At 39.3% G+C, this 15,934-nt stretch overlaps 2 protein-coding genes across 2 annotated transcripts; one reads left to right on the forward strand and one right to left on the reverse strand.

Moving 5' to 3' along the window:
- Positions 1–3,222: 3,222 nt before the first annotated feature.
- On the forward strand, positions 3,223–10,195 carry c1galt1c1 (C1GALT1-specific chaperone 1). The gene is made up of 2 exons (XM_085428473.1): positions 3,223–3,375; positions 7,688–10,195. The coding sequence occupies exon 2, from the start codon at positions 7,699–7,701 to the stop codon at positions 8,650–8,652; it is 954 nt and encodes a 317-aa protein (XP_085284599.1). The 5' UTR covers positions 3,223–3,375; positions 7,688–7,698; the 3' UTR covers positions 8,653–10,195.
- Positions 10,196–11,093: 898 nt separating this feature from the next.
- Positions 11,094–14,429, reverse strand: mcts1 (MCTS1 re-initiation and release factor). Its single transcript, XM_085428489.1, has 6 exons — positions 14,244–14,429; positions 12,649–12,801; positions 12,059–12,156; positions 11,820–11,953; positions 11,654–11,721; positions 11,094–11,564 (listed from the first exon to the last, which is right to left on the reverse strand). Exons 1-6 carry the CDS (start codon positions 14,252–14,254, stop codon positions 11,483–11,485), a joined length of 546 nt encoding a protein of 181 aa, XP_085284615.1. The 5' UTR covers positions 14,255–14,429; the 3' UTR covers positions 11,094–11,482.
- Positions 14,430–15,934: the final 1,505 nt, after the last annotated feature.

Consider the following 15,934-nt stretch of genomic DNA (forward strand, 5'->3'; position numbering starts at 1 on the left):
TGCAGAGCAGCACTTACCTGAGTCAATAATACTTTGTAGTTTCAGGTTTGTGTAATAAAGATTTCATTCCTGTTTTTATGATGAAGAAAAAACAAACAAACAACTTGTCATCTATGAGGAACACAAGCAGGGGAAATGAAATTGATCACAGGCAGCACGTCTTTCACAGTGAACCCTGACTAAAGGCAACTCAGATCAGCAAAATGATTTGGGGGAATTTAATTTAAGTTATAGTTTTGCATCTGCCGTATGTAAACTAATACTTGTACATATTGGATGTCACAGCCTATGTTAAGATGGCGATGCAGGGGTTAGCACTGTCACCTCACAGTGAGAAGGTCTTTCAGATCCACTGGTTGGCTGTGGAGCATGCATGGGTTCTCTCTGGGTTCTCCTGATTCCTTGCAGTCCAAGGAAATAGAGTTAGATTAATATGTGACTCTCTATTGGCAGGAATGATTGTCTCTTTGTGCTAGGTTGGCAATGCACTGGCCACCTGTTCAGGCTGTGAACCACTTTTTGCCCTGTGACAGCTGGGATAGGCTCTAGCCTCCCCTGCACCTCTGAATAAAATGAACGGATGTCTGCATTAGAACAAGGTTAAACTGCATCATCCATATTAAATCAAACTTTAAATTATAAATAAATTAAATAAATTATTAAAGAATTTATTTATTTATTATTTATTATTATTATTATAAATAAATAAATTATAAATAAATTATTTACTACTTATAAGTTTAAATTTACAATACAATATATTTGAGTTTGTAAATCAAAGGCAAACTCAACAAGAGTGGCACATTTAGAGTTTTCTGTTGTTTGAGGAGCCTGGTGGCTTTTGTCAAACTGAAAGATTCCTCATGCTGAGATGAGTGCGCATGGCCTCAGGTGATTTATTGTCTTCATGCCTCTGAAATTACAGCTGAAAACAACATTTGATGCATCTGACAGCTGAGCAATGAATGGAAAGAAGCAAAGACACAGCAAAGGTTCAGGTTTAAGGTCAAAAGCTCAGTTTCAAATGCACAAATAAATCAAATTATTTTAAAAAAAGGTAAAGAAAAAATAAAAGATAAGTGCTGTAAAAACGAATACATCAGTTATCTGTTAATTCCCATAATGTGGAATTTAGATCACTGTTTTACATCTTTATTTGACTGGAAACAGTCAAATATAGCCTAGTCTAACGTGAAAAACTCAGAAGTTTTGATCATGATGAAATCTCCACAAGACACTGTCATGACATTACTCCACCCAGGCATGATCATCACCTCCAAGACAATAAAACCCCGATAATGCAGGAGCTTATTGTGATCTGGGAAGAAGGTTGGAAGACGCAAACAATAAGAAATATGCAAAGTACCCAGAGCTGATGAAGAAATAGCAGGCTGGAAGAGTTTGAGTGAGCCGATAGAGGGTTGGCTGCAGAGGTTTTGCAGGATGGTCACTCTAAGTCCTTAAACAACCGTGAATTACAGGAAAGCCCAGAAGGTGTCTGTGAAGCCACAGAGAAAGCCACTAGGACACAACTCAGGGCTTTGGTTGGCTGACCAGGACCATGGTGTCTGATGTCAAAAGACCCGGAACACCGCATGATCCAAGGAGTATCACTGAAGATGTGTCCCAGAGAGAGGATATAAAATGTTTTATGAGAGGCATCTGAGTGCTTATAGCTGGTCAACAGCTGAACAGGAGCAACTTTAAATGCATTTTCTTAATTTGGTACCTGTTTAGGGACTTTTAACTTCTGTGTTTTGGTTCATGATTTCATGGTTACAGTAAGCTGAGTTTTAGTTTTATTGTTTGGTTTTCTATCTGGTGATTCCACAGCTGAGTGGTTATCACATTCGAGTACAAAAAGGCCCTGGTTTGCACCTGGGAGGAAACACAAGCAGACACACTCTTAGTGAAGGTGCCAAAACTGGATAAATAGGAGGGTTGCATAAATTATTTTCCAGTTTAAATATGTGCATTGTCCACTGTGGTGTCCCCTTGGGGGGAAGAGTGCAGCAAGTGACAACACCTACCTCATTTCTAGTTCCTCTATACTTTAACTACTCATGAAGTCTATATAATTTATCATTCTAGAGGTCTTAAATATTTGGTGTTTATTTAGCTTCAGTTTCTACTTTAAGTTCATTTCTTGTGTGTTCAGTTCCCCCAGAGTTTATCCAGTTGTTTTTAATGTCAAGCTTCTGTTTTATATGTTTCTCCTCCAGTGTTCGTTTGTCTCATGTCAATGTGCGTCATAAGCAATATTAAAGAAGACTTGAGCAGAAGGAACTATGGAATAAAAGGAAGCAAAGAGGACACCTATGTTAGTCTTTAACAAAAGCAAAAGGACACTGGTGCAAAGTTCACCAGTGTCATGTTGCTCCTTCTCTTCCTTTTCTGCACCTCTTCGCAGGTTTGGATAGGGGGGTTGCTTCTGCCACTTGTTCCAGCCAGCACACCTGGAAGCTATCTTATTTATTCTCTGGGATTCAAAAGGCCAAATGAAACCTTCACTCAGAAGTCCCACTGAACCTTAGCCCTTTTCTTCTCAACCATCTTCCTGACTTTTATTCCAGTACACTGTACTTACATTGTCAACAGATTGCTGCAAGGTGTGGTCTCAGCATCACCGTCGCACATTCTGCAGTTTGGATCCTGCAGCTGTGGATGTGATGTTCAACGCCAGTGCTGTCCTTACAAACACTAACAGGAGTTCTTGAAACTAGTCACGTCCCTAATCTTCTGTCTGGTGTAGGGCCTTTCTCGATCATATGTCTTCATTTTCCTTAATACTGTCTTTGTGTTCTGCTGATTAAAACACTTTTGAAGCTTCTTAAAGAAACACCATGTCGCTGTAGTTGCATGCCTCCTCTCTCTATTGAATTTTCTTAGCATTGTAGACTAAGTTTGCAGAGACTGCCTCGTGCTACAAGCATGCAGCTCTTTAGACCCAGTAAATAAATACTAAAATAACCCCCACTTTTTATACTGTATGTCATTGTCATCAGCTTCCTTTTTTGTGCTATTCTCAACATCAGTCATTGATATTGATACTGTCAGTATTTAATCTGCCCACGTCTGCTACTGGGTTTTGAAATTAAGTGCAAAATTGCCGCCATGTGGGTTGCCGTAATACACCCTTATATGGGTTATAAGCCACCAAAGAAAAAGACGAGTGTGACACGCGTAGTGAACAACGAGTAGGTGGCAGTGTCACGCAGCTGTAGCGTCTAGTCTGCTTTATTGAGGTCGTAGAAGAAGAACAGTTGGCTCTACTGCTGGGTGACGTTTGTAGTCATTCCAAACAGGACAGCTGGCTGAATAAAGACTGGACAAACAGGAGAACAACAGGAAGCACGACAGTAGTAACGCTTCTAGGTACAGTAAATTCCTTCTGCTTGTTGTCCTGGTGGTGCTAGAAAGACCCCCGAGTGAGCCTCGTAGTGTAAGACTGAGAAGGCAGGGAGCTAACAGCTAACAGTTGGTTCCCAGTGCTGTTATAAAGTTATCGACGTTGAATCAGCGATTTAGAATGATTTTGCGCAGTTTGACAACAACACTGCTAGCCTGTTGGGTGTTTGTCGTTTGTCTCGAAGTATTTCTAAACAAATATGATGTTTGTTTTTTTTAAATCATTTTTATTATTAATTTATAAATAACCTAATGTAAAGCTGAGAGTCTCTATGTAGTGAAGACACGTCAAACTAGAAGTGCAAGCTGATTGCGTCAAACAATGTGTTTGACAAGCCTTGATAGAGTTGTTTAGGTCTTTCCTCCATACGATGGGATATTGCACATGAGATAAAGTGGCAGGAGTGAGCAACAGTACACAATTTTGAGGCAGAGATATGATTGAATGGCCAGGAACCACTCCCATTCCTTTGAATAACCTGTAACGTTATACCATACTGCGTGTATTCAAACCGACACAAAGAGGAGAAGGCAAGGCAAGGCAAGGCAAGTTTATTTGTATAGCACAATTCAACAACAAGGTGATTCAAAGTGCTTTACAGAGACATTAGAAACAAGAACAAATAAAAAGCATGATTTAAAATTGATTAAAACAAGCAAATAAACTAACTAACTAATTAACAAACAAACAAACAACAGTATATAAAATCAAAACAGATAAAATCAGAACAGTAGATAAAATCAGTAGTTAAATGTAAGTTTTGAAATTTAAGCTTAAAAGTGTGGATTTGGTGCTTTATTCAAATGCAGCTGAGAACAGGTGAGTCTTCAACCTGGATTTAAATAAACTGAGTGTTTCAGCTGATCTGAGGCTTTCTGGGAGTTTGTTCCAGATATAAGGAGCATAAAAGCTGAATGCAGCTTCTCCGTGTCTGGTTCTGACTCTGGGAACTGATAAAAGACCGGATCCAGATGACCTGAGGGATCTGGATGGTTCATACTGGGTCAGGAGGTCATTGATGTATTTTGGTCCTAAACCATTCAGAGCTTTATAGGCCAGCATCAGAACTTTAAAGTCTATCCTCTGACGGACAGGCAGCCAGTGTAAGGACCTCAGAGCTGGACTGATGTGGTCCACTTTTTTGGTCTTAGTGAGGACTCGAGCAGCAGAGTTCTGAATGAGCTGTAGTTGTCTGACTGATTTTTTTAGGTAGACCTGTAAAGATGCTGTTACAGTAATCAAGCCTACTAAAGATGAATGCATGGACTAGTTTTTCCAGGTCCTGTTGAGACATCAGATCTTTTATCCTTGATATATTCTTGAGGTGATAGTAAGCTGACTTTGTTATTGTCTTAATGTGTTTTTCTAAGTTTAGGTCTGCATCCATCACTACACCCAAATTTCTCGCCTGGTTTGTGGTTTTTAGATGTATAGATTGAAGTTCTCTGGTGACCTGTAATCGTTTTTCTTTGGCGCCAAAGACTATTACCTCAGTTTTGTTTTTGTTTAGCTGGAGAAAATTGTGGCACAACCAGTCATTGATTTCCTCAATGCATTTACCAAGAGCCTGTACAGGGCCTCGGTCTCCTGGTGACATTGTGATATATATTTGTGTGTCATCTGCATAGCTGTGATAGTTTATTTTGTTGTTGTTTATAATCTGTGCCAGTGGGAGCATGTAGATGTTAAACAGAAGGGGTCCCAAGATGGAACCTTGGGGAACTCCACATGTGATACTTGTCTGCTCAGATGTGAAGTTACCTATTGATACAAAGTATTTCCTGTTTTCTACGTATGTTTTGAACCAGTTTAGTACAGTTCCTGAAAGACCTGTCCAGTTCTCCAGTCGTTTGAGTAATATGTTGTGGTCAACTGTATCAAATGCTGCACTGAGATCCAGTAAAACTAGGACTGACATTTTTCCACTGTCTGTATTCAGACATATGTCATTGAACACTTTGGTCAGAGCGGTTTCAGTGCTGTGGTTCTGTCTAAAACCTGACTGGAAGGCATCGTAGCAATTATTCTGTTTTAAGAAGTAACTGAGCTGTTGAGAAACTGCTTTTTCAATGATCTTACTTAAAAACGGGAGATTTGAGATCGGCCTGTAGTTGTTCATTTGTGTCTTGTCAAGATTGTCCTTTTTCAGTATAGGTTTGATTACAGCAGTTTTTAGTGATTCTGGAAACACACCTGATAATAAAGAAAAGTTGACGATCTGTAACAGGTCTGACTCTAAAGTCTTTGAGACCTTTTTGAAAAAACTTGTTGGCAGGACATCTAAACAGCAGGAGGAGGAGTTCAGTTGACCTAAGATGTCCTCCAGGTCTTTGCTGTTAATAGGTTGAAACTGTTTCATGGTGTTTAAACAGTTTTTTGGTGGACACAGTACATATCCTGGATCTGCTGTTGATGTAACAATTGCTTGTCTAATTTTTTGGATTTTTTCAGTGAAGAATTTGGCAAAGTCATTGCAGGCCATGGTCGAATGAAGTTCAGCTGCCACTGACACAGGAGGGTTTGTTAGCCTGTCAACTGTAGAAAATAAGACCCGAGCATTATGGCTGTTTTTAGTGACGATGTCAGAGAAGTAGGACCTCCTTGCATTCCTCAGTTGTAAATTATAATTGTGAAGTTTCTCTTTATAAATGTCATAATGAACCTGGAGGTTTGTTTTTCTCCATCTGCGCTCAGCTTTCCTACACTCTCTTTCATTTTTCACCAGTGTGGAGTTTCTCCATGGAGACTTTTTCCTTCCAGAGATAACCTTCACCTTAATGGGAGCAATAGTGTCCATTACATTTAACATGTTAGCATTGAAGCTATTGACGAGCTCATTGACTGACCCTCTGGGCAGGTCAGGTGTTAATGGGAAGACCTGGTTAAAGATCTCACTACTGTGTTCAGTTATACACCGTTTTGTGATCACTGTTGTTGATATATTTGTGTGGGCTGAGATTTTACTTTCAAAGAAAACACAGTAATGATCAGACAGGCCCACATCAGACACAGTAACCTTTGAAATGCTCAGGCCTTTGGAGATCAGTAGGTCAAGAGTGTGTCCTCTATTATGTGTGGCCTCTGTTACATGCTGAGTCAGCCCAAAGTTGCCCAGAGTGTTACTCAGGTCTTTAGTCCCTTTGTCCTGAGGGTTGTCCACATGAATGTTAAAATCCCCAGCAATAATTACACAGTCAAAATCAACACAGATCACAGACAGCAGTTCACTGAGGTCATTAAAAAAGTCTGTGCAGTATTTGGGAGGCCTGTAAACATTAAGAAACACAACTTTGGATGGGGCCTTCAGCTGTAAAGCCACATATTCAAAAGACTGAAAACTTCCAGGAGATAGCTGCTTACATTGAAATGATTCATTAAATAAGACAGCAACCCCTCCTCCTCTCCTGCTCGCCCTGACCTCACTGATAAAACTGTAGTTAGGAGGGGTCGTCTCGATGAGAACAGCTCCACTGTTACTTTGGTCCAACCAAGTTTCAGTTAAAAACATAAAATCAAGGCTATGCTCAGTGATTAAATCATTAATTAAAAATGTTTTCCCAGCTAGAGATCTAATGTTTAATAAAGCCAACTTAAGTGTTTTAGAGGTATTACTTGTCCCCTCGTGTTTGGGAGCAGTCTGTGGCACACAAGGTATGTTTACTATGTTTAAAGATCTTAAAGAACAAAACTGTCGATTTAATTCAATAGGATAGTCATAAAGGTTGAGTCCGAAGTGATCCCTATGTGGCATTTCTTTACAGTTATGAGTATATTTTCAGATTTATACTCATTTAGATAGGTTTGCTTTCCCCACAATTTGTGCCACATTCAGTATGGTTTTTCTACAAGCACCAAAAAAGGCATCAGAAGTTTTATTATTATCCAGATGAAGCTCAATTTAATAAATTGAAAGCTGTTCAGCTCACTTGTTTTGTCTGCTGAACAATTAAAAACCTAGTTAGCATCACAGATGACTAAGATAGATATAATATTTATCCCAAAAGTGGAGAAATCCTCATTACTACAGCTAAAAATTAAACACAATCTACAGCCTATTTCCTGGTTCAAATGGGTCTTTGGCAGTGACTACTCAAACAAGCACAATTAATATTTAAAGCAGTAGGTTTGTGCATTTGATTTTTTTTAAAGAGTCTGCTTTATGCTTTAAACCTTCCTTTAAAAAAATGGTTAAAAACATTTGTATAACAGCCCTTAGGTTTCAGGATAATATTTAAACGCTTGTCTTTGCCCTAGTAATGAATTTTCTTACTCCTCCAGTGTCTGCCATCATGTTGTCTGATGGGTGCTCATTCATGAAGGGGATGCTATTGGGAGGCGTCTTCTGCTTGGTGCTGTCGTTCCTGGGCAGCTTTAATTTCAGCTCTGAGTCGTCGACAGAAGATCATCATCATCACCATATTTATGCTCCCTCTAAAGACGAGCTGAAACGCCTCTCTGACAGTCGAGTGGAGGAGTTGAAGAATCAAGTGCGGGTCTACTGCATCATCATGGTACAGCCCAAGACTCTTGTGTACTGGGCCACCGTTTTGGACACTTGGAGCAAACACTGTGACAATGCTGTGTTTTACACCTCAGAGGGCTCCAAGGCACTTGAAGCGGTAGACCTGAATGAAAAAGATGACTGGGCAAGGTTGCGCAAAGCTCTCATACATGCGTATGAGAATGCTGGGGACCTGCGCTGGTTCTTTGTGGCCCAACCCACCACGTTCGCCATCATTGAGAATCTGAAATATCTCATTCTCGCAAAGGATCCCAATGAACCTTTCTACCTGGGAAATGCTGTCAAGTCAGGAGAGCTCGAGTATGTGGAGTATAGCAGCGGGATTGTACTAAGCTATGAAGCTCTGAAAAGGCTGATGACCATGTTCAAAGATGAAGGCCAATGTCCTGAAAGAACCCACACACTGTGGAAGATGGGTGAAGACAAGCAGCTGGCCTTGTGCCTGAAATATGCCGGTGTGTTTGCGGAAAATGGCGAAGATAGACATGGCAAGGGCCTGTTCAACAAGCAGAATGTGGTCAACATGATAAAACAGAGCATGCAGGACAATCCCACTGATGTAGTGGAGGGCTGTTGCCCTGACATGGCGGTCACTTACGGCGGGATGTCCCCAAATCAGATGCACGTTATGATGTTTGGAGTTTACAGACTTCGTCCTTACGGGCACGACTTTCACGATTGGTTAACGTTTTATCCCCCTAAAGATTCGGACAACGATTAGAGCTTCAGTTCTTCAAGCTTTACGTGGTATTTTAACTGTGGTGCTTCTGTGACGGCACACGTAACTTTGGGGAGATGTTTTTCTAAAGCTGTTTATAAAACTGGATCCTGGGTAGGATTAACCTTTTTCTGTAAATTTGTACCTTTTGCACTTGGCACAATCAGCAGCCCATTCCTTTACTGTGTGATTGAATAGAAGTTTCATCCTTTGAAGGCAACCAAGACAGGTAACATATCAAAAATGTGTCCTCTCCATAGCTTAGTTACCATTGTATGGTTATGTATGTCTTCTTTTTGGTCTTAAAGGTATGAAGTAATGAGAGTTTAATTATTTAACTCTTTACAAGTGAACCTCTTCTTTTTTTTCTTTTTTTTTTAAGAATCATCTTTCTGATTTGAAGAATGTATTGGAGCACCAATAATCAGTATTGAATCAATTATTGTGCAGTCCAGCCATAAGTTTACTACACTTTTTTTTCTTCTTCTTTTTTGGCAATGTTATACTTGGTTATCTCAACATATGAAGACATTGTAAATAAACAAATTAAAGGCTATCTTAGTGTTAAAACACATTTCTTTTAAAATCACATGGGAGTCAAGGTGAATGGATAAGGTGACTTTTGTATAATAAAAGCAAAATAAAAAATAATTATTAGAGAAACTTAATTTGATTTGTTGTGTTGTATGGGCCAGCAAAGATTTGTGGGAATGGGAATCAACACACTCAGGCCCCTGACAGTCCTGATTGCTCCTGACCTCAGTGCCTGCAACCACACTTCGTGGGCCCCCCGGGACGACAGATCCATGTTATTTCTTCTGGGTTTTATCTTGCTACGCCTCACAAATCCTGGCAGGTCTGGCTAAACTGGCAATTTCTTTTATTGCTCTTACTCTGGTTTTCTCTTAGTTTGCTCTGGGAAAGCTTACCAGGGTTTATCTCTCCTGACAACACAAACTCCTGGATCACAGGGACATGCAAACTCCTTGGTGACCTGAATGCAAGCAACCAAAGTGAGTTTACTTTGTAGGGTTGCTGCGCTCAGCATTGGGGATATGAGGAGCTCAGAGTAGAGGTGCTGCTCCCTCATGTCAAAAGCAGTCATTTGTGGTGATATGGGCATCTGATCCGAATGTTTCCTTTTAAGTTTTCCAGGTACGCTCTACTGGAGATAGATGGAAAAACCTGTTGGAGCAACTGGAAAGTGTTGGTAGTTAGATGGCAGCACTGGATGGATTGAAATAGAGCATATGTTAAATTAAAGAACTTTATATTTTTTTAAACTTTTTTTTTTTATTAGATCTTTTAAAGGGGCACTTATTGCAGGGCTGTAAACAGTATCAGTTCTAAGTGGATATTTGAATGTTATTTGACCTGTCATGTAGATATGGCAAGGTTCATGCAATAAAGAGAGGCAGAATAACAGGTCTAACGTCTGCGCACACTGACACGCCTTTGCTCTATATGTAAATATGTTCACATCCTGTACCCTGAGGTGACAAACTGCATCACTAAATGCTGCTTTATGAAAAGGTGAGTTTCTCCAAAGATTTCTGAATTGGTTACTAAGAAATTGTGGTCTGATCTTTATCAGAGTCGCAGTAATAGAAAATAAAGATGATAGAAATAACACATAATTCGTTCCAGTTTCTCTTTCTTTATTGCGATGCTGTAATGGTTAACACGAAAGTGATGCTGGTTCAGTTCCAGTAAATCAAATAAGTGTAAATACCCTTTAAGGGTGTGTTGCAAAACATGCCAAATCAAACGTTGTGTTTGATTTGGCATGTTCTGCATGTTGTGGTGACTACTTGCCACAAGGAAGCAACTGAAAATAGCTCATTTCAATATTTTTTTAAGCAGATTTGTTATTTAAAATGCTCTCCGTGCAGGCTGGGAAAGGTAAGAATCTCTGAGCTAATCGCTTCTCCCAATGCTACTCGGAGTCAGGCATTACAGTTAAGGAGATATAGGATTTGTGCCCTGTAGTGGTGTCAATCCATAAAAATAAAGACCGCACTCACGAAGTCTGGTTTATGTGGACCTGTCTTCAATCACAACTGTTTTTCTAGAGAAGTTGGAAAAATCCGTCTTTGTGTTAATGGAAGACCAAAGAGGAAGACCTCATACCAGCTTTGAAGCACGGTGGAGGGAGCATCATGGTATGGGGCTTCCTGGTTATTTCAGGGTCTGCATGCTTAAAACGACAATGTTTATGCATGTGGCAACACTCCACTATCTGATGCTCAGGGGCTCGGGTAATATAATAAAACATACAGAAGTAAACAGTACAGCTAAAGAGGAAGTACCCACAGCACTGGGCGGCAGTAGGAAGGAAATGTACTTTGACCAGTTGGGGGATGAGAAAAATTTTGTGGAGCTTCAAGTTATTAATTTCAACGTTCTTTTCCAGCCCCGTTTAATAAAGACAGGAAGAGTCCAACTGTTTGTGCATTTTTAATCAGATTGTATTTGTCCGTAATTACGGCTTTAGATGAAGAGCAGACTGTGTTTTCATGAGAAATCAAATCAAGAAACCTTTATTAATCACAAAGCATTCACACAAACGTTTTCTTGCAACTGCACATCAGAGCATGTTGACATGTTCAAGTTTTGTTTAAGTGGTTCATTTTACAATTTGTTTTCCCGCAATACAAAATGCCAACTGAGATACACTTTAAAGCAAGCTCTTTCTTTTATTTTTGCATGACAGTGACGGTTGATTCAAAGCCTCCAGTAGATTACACAGCTAAGTCTCTAGGTGTAAACAGTTGACTGGCAGCTCATGCTTCGCTATCAGGAGCTCCGTACATCTTCCAAATGGCTGGCGTTATCATTTATACGTCTTCATGTGCCACAGTCCGTCGTTCAGATAGTGGACGTTTTCAATCCCGATTCCCTTGTTGACTTTTTCTCTGTTTGCAAAACAAAAGGGCGGGTTGAGCACATTTAAGGAAAAAGAAGCAGCAGCAACTAGTGAGGGATTTACTCAGTAAAGTCTTACATGTTCTCTGTAGACATCTTCATCACGCCAACACAAAGTGCATGTTGTTTCCCCTCTGCCATGATTGCCTGAATTCACTTATTAAAGACAAACCAATGGGGGAGTTCACATGAAATAGAATAAATGCTTAAACCTAGAAGACAGAGCATCATGTCTGAAAGGATACGACAACTGTGTCAGCCTTAGCTGGGTAGAGTTTAGCGCCTGGCGATGTCAACCCAGGGCACATGATGTTGGCTCCACTCAAGACAAATTTAATGGCCCCTTTGTCTACTTGCTGGTGTGGAAGAATAAAAGGATCTACAAGAAGGAAAAACAACAACAACAAAAAAAACAGAAAGGTCATCAGAAGGCGGAAATTAAAATACAGCGAGCAATAAGCCGGCATTAGAAGGTCTCACATACATTTATGCAACAGTCTGAGGGTTGGGTAGAAAGGTCCTTCTCTCTGTCTGAAGAAAAGCAGCTCTCCATTCACTGTCAGGATTTCAATGTGTTCATGGCTGCAATAAATAAAGAAACAAATGTAGGGATGAATCTACAAACTCAGTTTGGATTCGGAAGGTTGTGTGAAAGTAAATACAAACTGAATGCAATGATTTGGAAATCTTATTGTTCACCACAGAGAAAAGAAAACATCAAATGTTTGAATTGACGTAGCAAGATATTCCAAAAAAAAGTTGAGACAGGGCGATGTTTACCATGTGTGGCATCCTCTCTTGTCTTAACAAGTCTCTAAATGTCTGAGAACTGCTGGACTTTTGGAAGAGGAATGCTGTCCCGTTCTTGTCTGATACAGAATTCTACCTCCTCAACAGTTTGGGGTTTTCTATATTCCATTGAGAATAAAATATGGGTTTATGAGATTTCCAAATTACTGCATTCTGTTTTATTCCGATTTTACAAGGCATCCCAACTTTTTCACAGTTGGGTTTGTGTTCTAGAAAAAATACACCACATATAAAAATAACAGATATTAAAATGAGCAATCATACCATCTCACTATCTTCACAGGGTCCTTTTTCGGCATTATCTGATTGAGCCATGCCTCGATGTCAGGGAACTGTTCCAACAGCTGATTTTTGATACCTTTGATCACTGATGTCTTCAGCTGGATACAGTTGGACACATTTTCCTTTTCATCAAATCTGAAAGGAGAAAAGGTAACATGTTTAACACTAGAAAAAAAAACACTGAAACTGAGCCTTAAGTTAAAGTATTTAGTCAATGTGCTGTAGCAAACATCAGGAACGTATGCAAGCATTAAGAATTTGATTTATACCTTTTAAACATGGTTTTAGAAAACAACCAATATCTCTCAACCCATGTTACACATTATTATAGATATACATCGTGTTGAATAAAATATTTGCTGTCAACACAACAGCTGTTTTGTGATCTTTGATCTGGCAAAGATTTCACACTGAATGCCCTTCCTGACACAACCCACATTTATCCAGGTTTGGAATGGCCCCTTTGAGTGTGCTGGCTTTTGGTCCCCATAGCTGGGAGTTCTCTAAAACTAAGTGGATCAGTTTAAGTCCCTGGAGTCAATCACCATAAACTAAAGACGGTACACAAGAGAACTGAAGAAGAGGCAGGAGTGGGGGGAAATTGGGGTAGTGGGAGATTGAAAGTTTTACACTTTTACTACGTTCACTGCCGCTATCTTGGATTGTAAACTTGAGGTTATGATGTATGGTATGCCTGGCATACTTTAGACATGTGCAGAGGAAGAACAGTAGATATATTGGTCAGAGTATGCTGAATATAGAGCTGGCAGGTAGAAAGAAAACAGCAAGACCACATAGGAGGTTCATAGATTTATACTATAAGACATGCAAAGGATTGGTGTGACACAGGAGGACGTGCCGTTTCAATCCCTAAAAGAGAGCAACTGGAAAAAAAGTTGGCAACAAATGTTCTCATATGCTGATTACACCCCAGCCCTGAACTTTTCCATGCATTCCTCACAGGAGGTATGTTTCAAACTCCAAATGCATCTATAAACAGTAAACCTATTATCCCCCAGTACACAGTCAGCATGAGAAGAGAGCAGATAAAAGTGATTAAGGAGGCGTCCTGCTTGGCCTGTTTACTTCAACGACTTACACCTGATTTTATCATATAACGTAATTGTACCTCGATCTGTCCATCAATCCATCTCCCTCGTCGCCAATATGTGTAAGCTCAAATAAAAAAATTCGACTTAAATCTGCTTAAAGTTATTAACATAATGGTCATGGATATTTTCAAAACACTTCTAGTTTCAGTGTTTGAAATGTCACTTTTCATGTTCTTTCAGTACACAGCGACAAGTAGGACCTGTAAGTAATTCATTTAGCTCAGTCATAAGAGGCAAACCACATGCGTCTGCATATTTTCAGACATCACACAGCACCCTTAAACAATCTTTATTTTCTGTTAGTCCGCCGCAGCCTAAATTTTATATCGGCAACAAAATATATCATATATTATCATAAGTCGAGCCTGCTTGTCTTATTAGCTGAGCCCACTTAAAAAATTCGAGGATGCTAATCAGTGAGCTAGCTGTTGCTAACTACAACACTTAAAATAACCAATAACGTACTTTTTAAACATCGTCGTTGGTCGTCGTTACAGCGTTCCTCGAGTGGGTGAAATTATGTCACGGTGTCTGCTTTAGACTACGTTCAGGGAAATAAGATAAAAGTCACAAGAACATCTATCAAGTAAAGCTAATGCAACCCCACGCCTGCTCAGCAGTGGAGGGCCAGCGGTGCGTGGATTGCGCCACTTTGCAACAGTTTTCACGTCACACGGCAAGTCAGGTCAAAAGGCGCGTCATCCTGTTACCTAGGTAATATTCGTAACACAACCGTTTCTCTTATCACGACAAAGTCCCGATATATATATATGTGTGTGTATATATAGGTGTTGTTAAAACTATACACATACTCAGTTTTTAAAATGTTTATTATATATATATATATATATATATATATATATATATATATATATATATATATATATATATATATATATATATATATATATATATATATATATGATACTAAGATACTGCGCAGGACCCTCATGTTCCCGGGATCTGCTGGAAACAACATCGGAGATCTCTGTCCAGAAGAGCGCAGTCCTGGGAACAGCTAAGATACTGCGCAGGACCCTCAAGCTCCCAGGCCTCTGGTAGAGGACCCGAGCTTGAAGGATAAAACCGCCCGCATGGGCGTGCTGGGTGTTTTTATATATATATATATATATATATATATATATATATATATATATGGTGGTCTCTCCATTGTAGAGATTTGGGCATTCCTCGCTACACTGTACAGCATACACTACATTGTTAAGTTTGTGTTTAGGAAGTTTGTCTTTGGGATGAACCAGTTTCTGTCTGAGTGTGTTGCTGGGTCTGAAGTATGCTGGGATGTCGTGCTTGGGGAAAACTCTCCCGAGTTTCTCTGATACACCGGCTACAAAGGGGATGACAATGTTGTTGCGTTTGTCTTTCTTATCCTGCCTAGCTGGTGTCTGATCTTCTTTTCTGTGAAATACCTGTTGCTAAAATGAAAGAAAAGCCAGTCACCTACCACATATTGTAGCATATTATAATCATTTAATAAAGCAATGTTTGTTGTTTGAATTTTAAGATGGCGATGGTATTATATTGAAAGTCTTTCATGAATTGTAATTTTCCCTCATTAAGAAATAGTTGTATGATAAATGGTGTGTTCTTCATAATTTCATCTTGAATAATAAAATATTGTATCACAGATGTTTATCTGAACATCCAGAGTTTCTGCGCGGTAAAATCTATAATCAATATCGATTTTGAATACAGTCAAGTCTTTCTTAGTAAATTCTATTGGAAAAGTATTGCTAGTGCAATGGTTACTTAGCACTATCATTTCATAGCCAAAGGTTACTGGTTCAAATCCCATGATCATCTCAACTTAAAAAAAAAAAAATAGTTTATATATACTTCACTCTGGTTACTTTAACATTCGCACCACAGTGCAAAAAGAACATTGTAGTTAAAATATTTAACTTTGTTAATATAAGGGGGACAGAAAATCAGGGAAGACAGAAAAAAAGAAACCCAAAACCAAAATGAATGAATTGGAAATTTGTACATTTATAGATATAAAATCCTGCCAGAAATATTGTGAGATATATTACAAAGTAAGCTTTTCAAGCCAAAGTTAAAGCTGCAAGTAATACAATCCAAGATAAATATACAAATCCCGTGCCAAAACTCATGGGTACTTTCCCAGAAAAGAT

Source organism: Rhamphochromis longiceps, linkage group LG2, assembly GCF_057381845.1.
Source record: "Rhamphochromis longiceps isolate RC_006_pf linkage group LG2, R_longiceps_female_GT1.1, whole genome shotgun sequence".
Lineage (NCBI taxonomy): Eukaryota > Metazoa > Chordata > Actinopteri > Cichliformes > Cichlidae > Rhamphochromis > Rhamphochromis longiceps.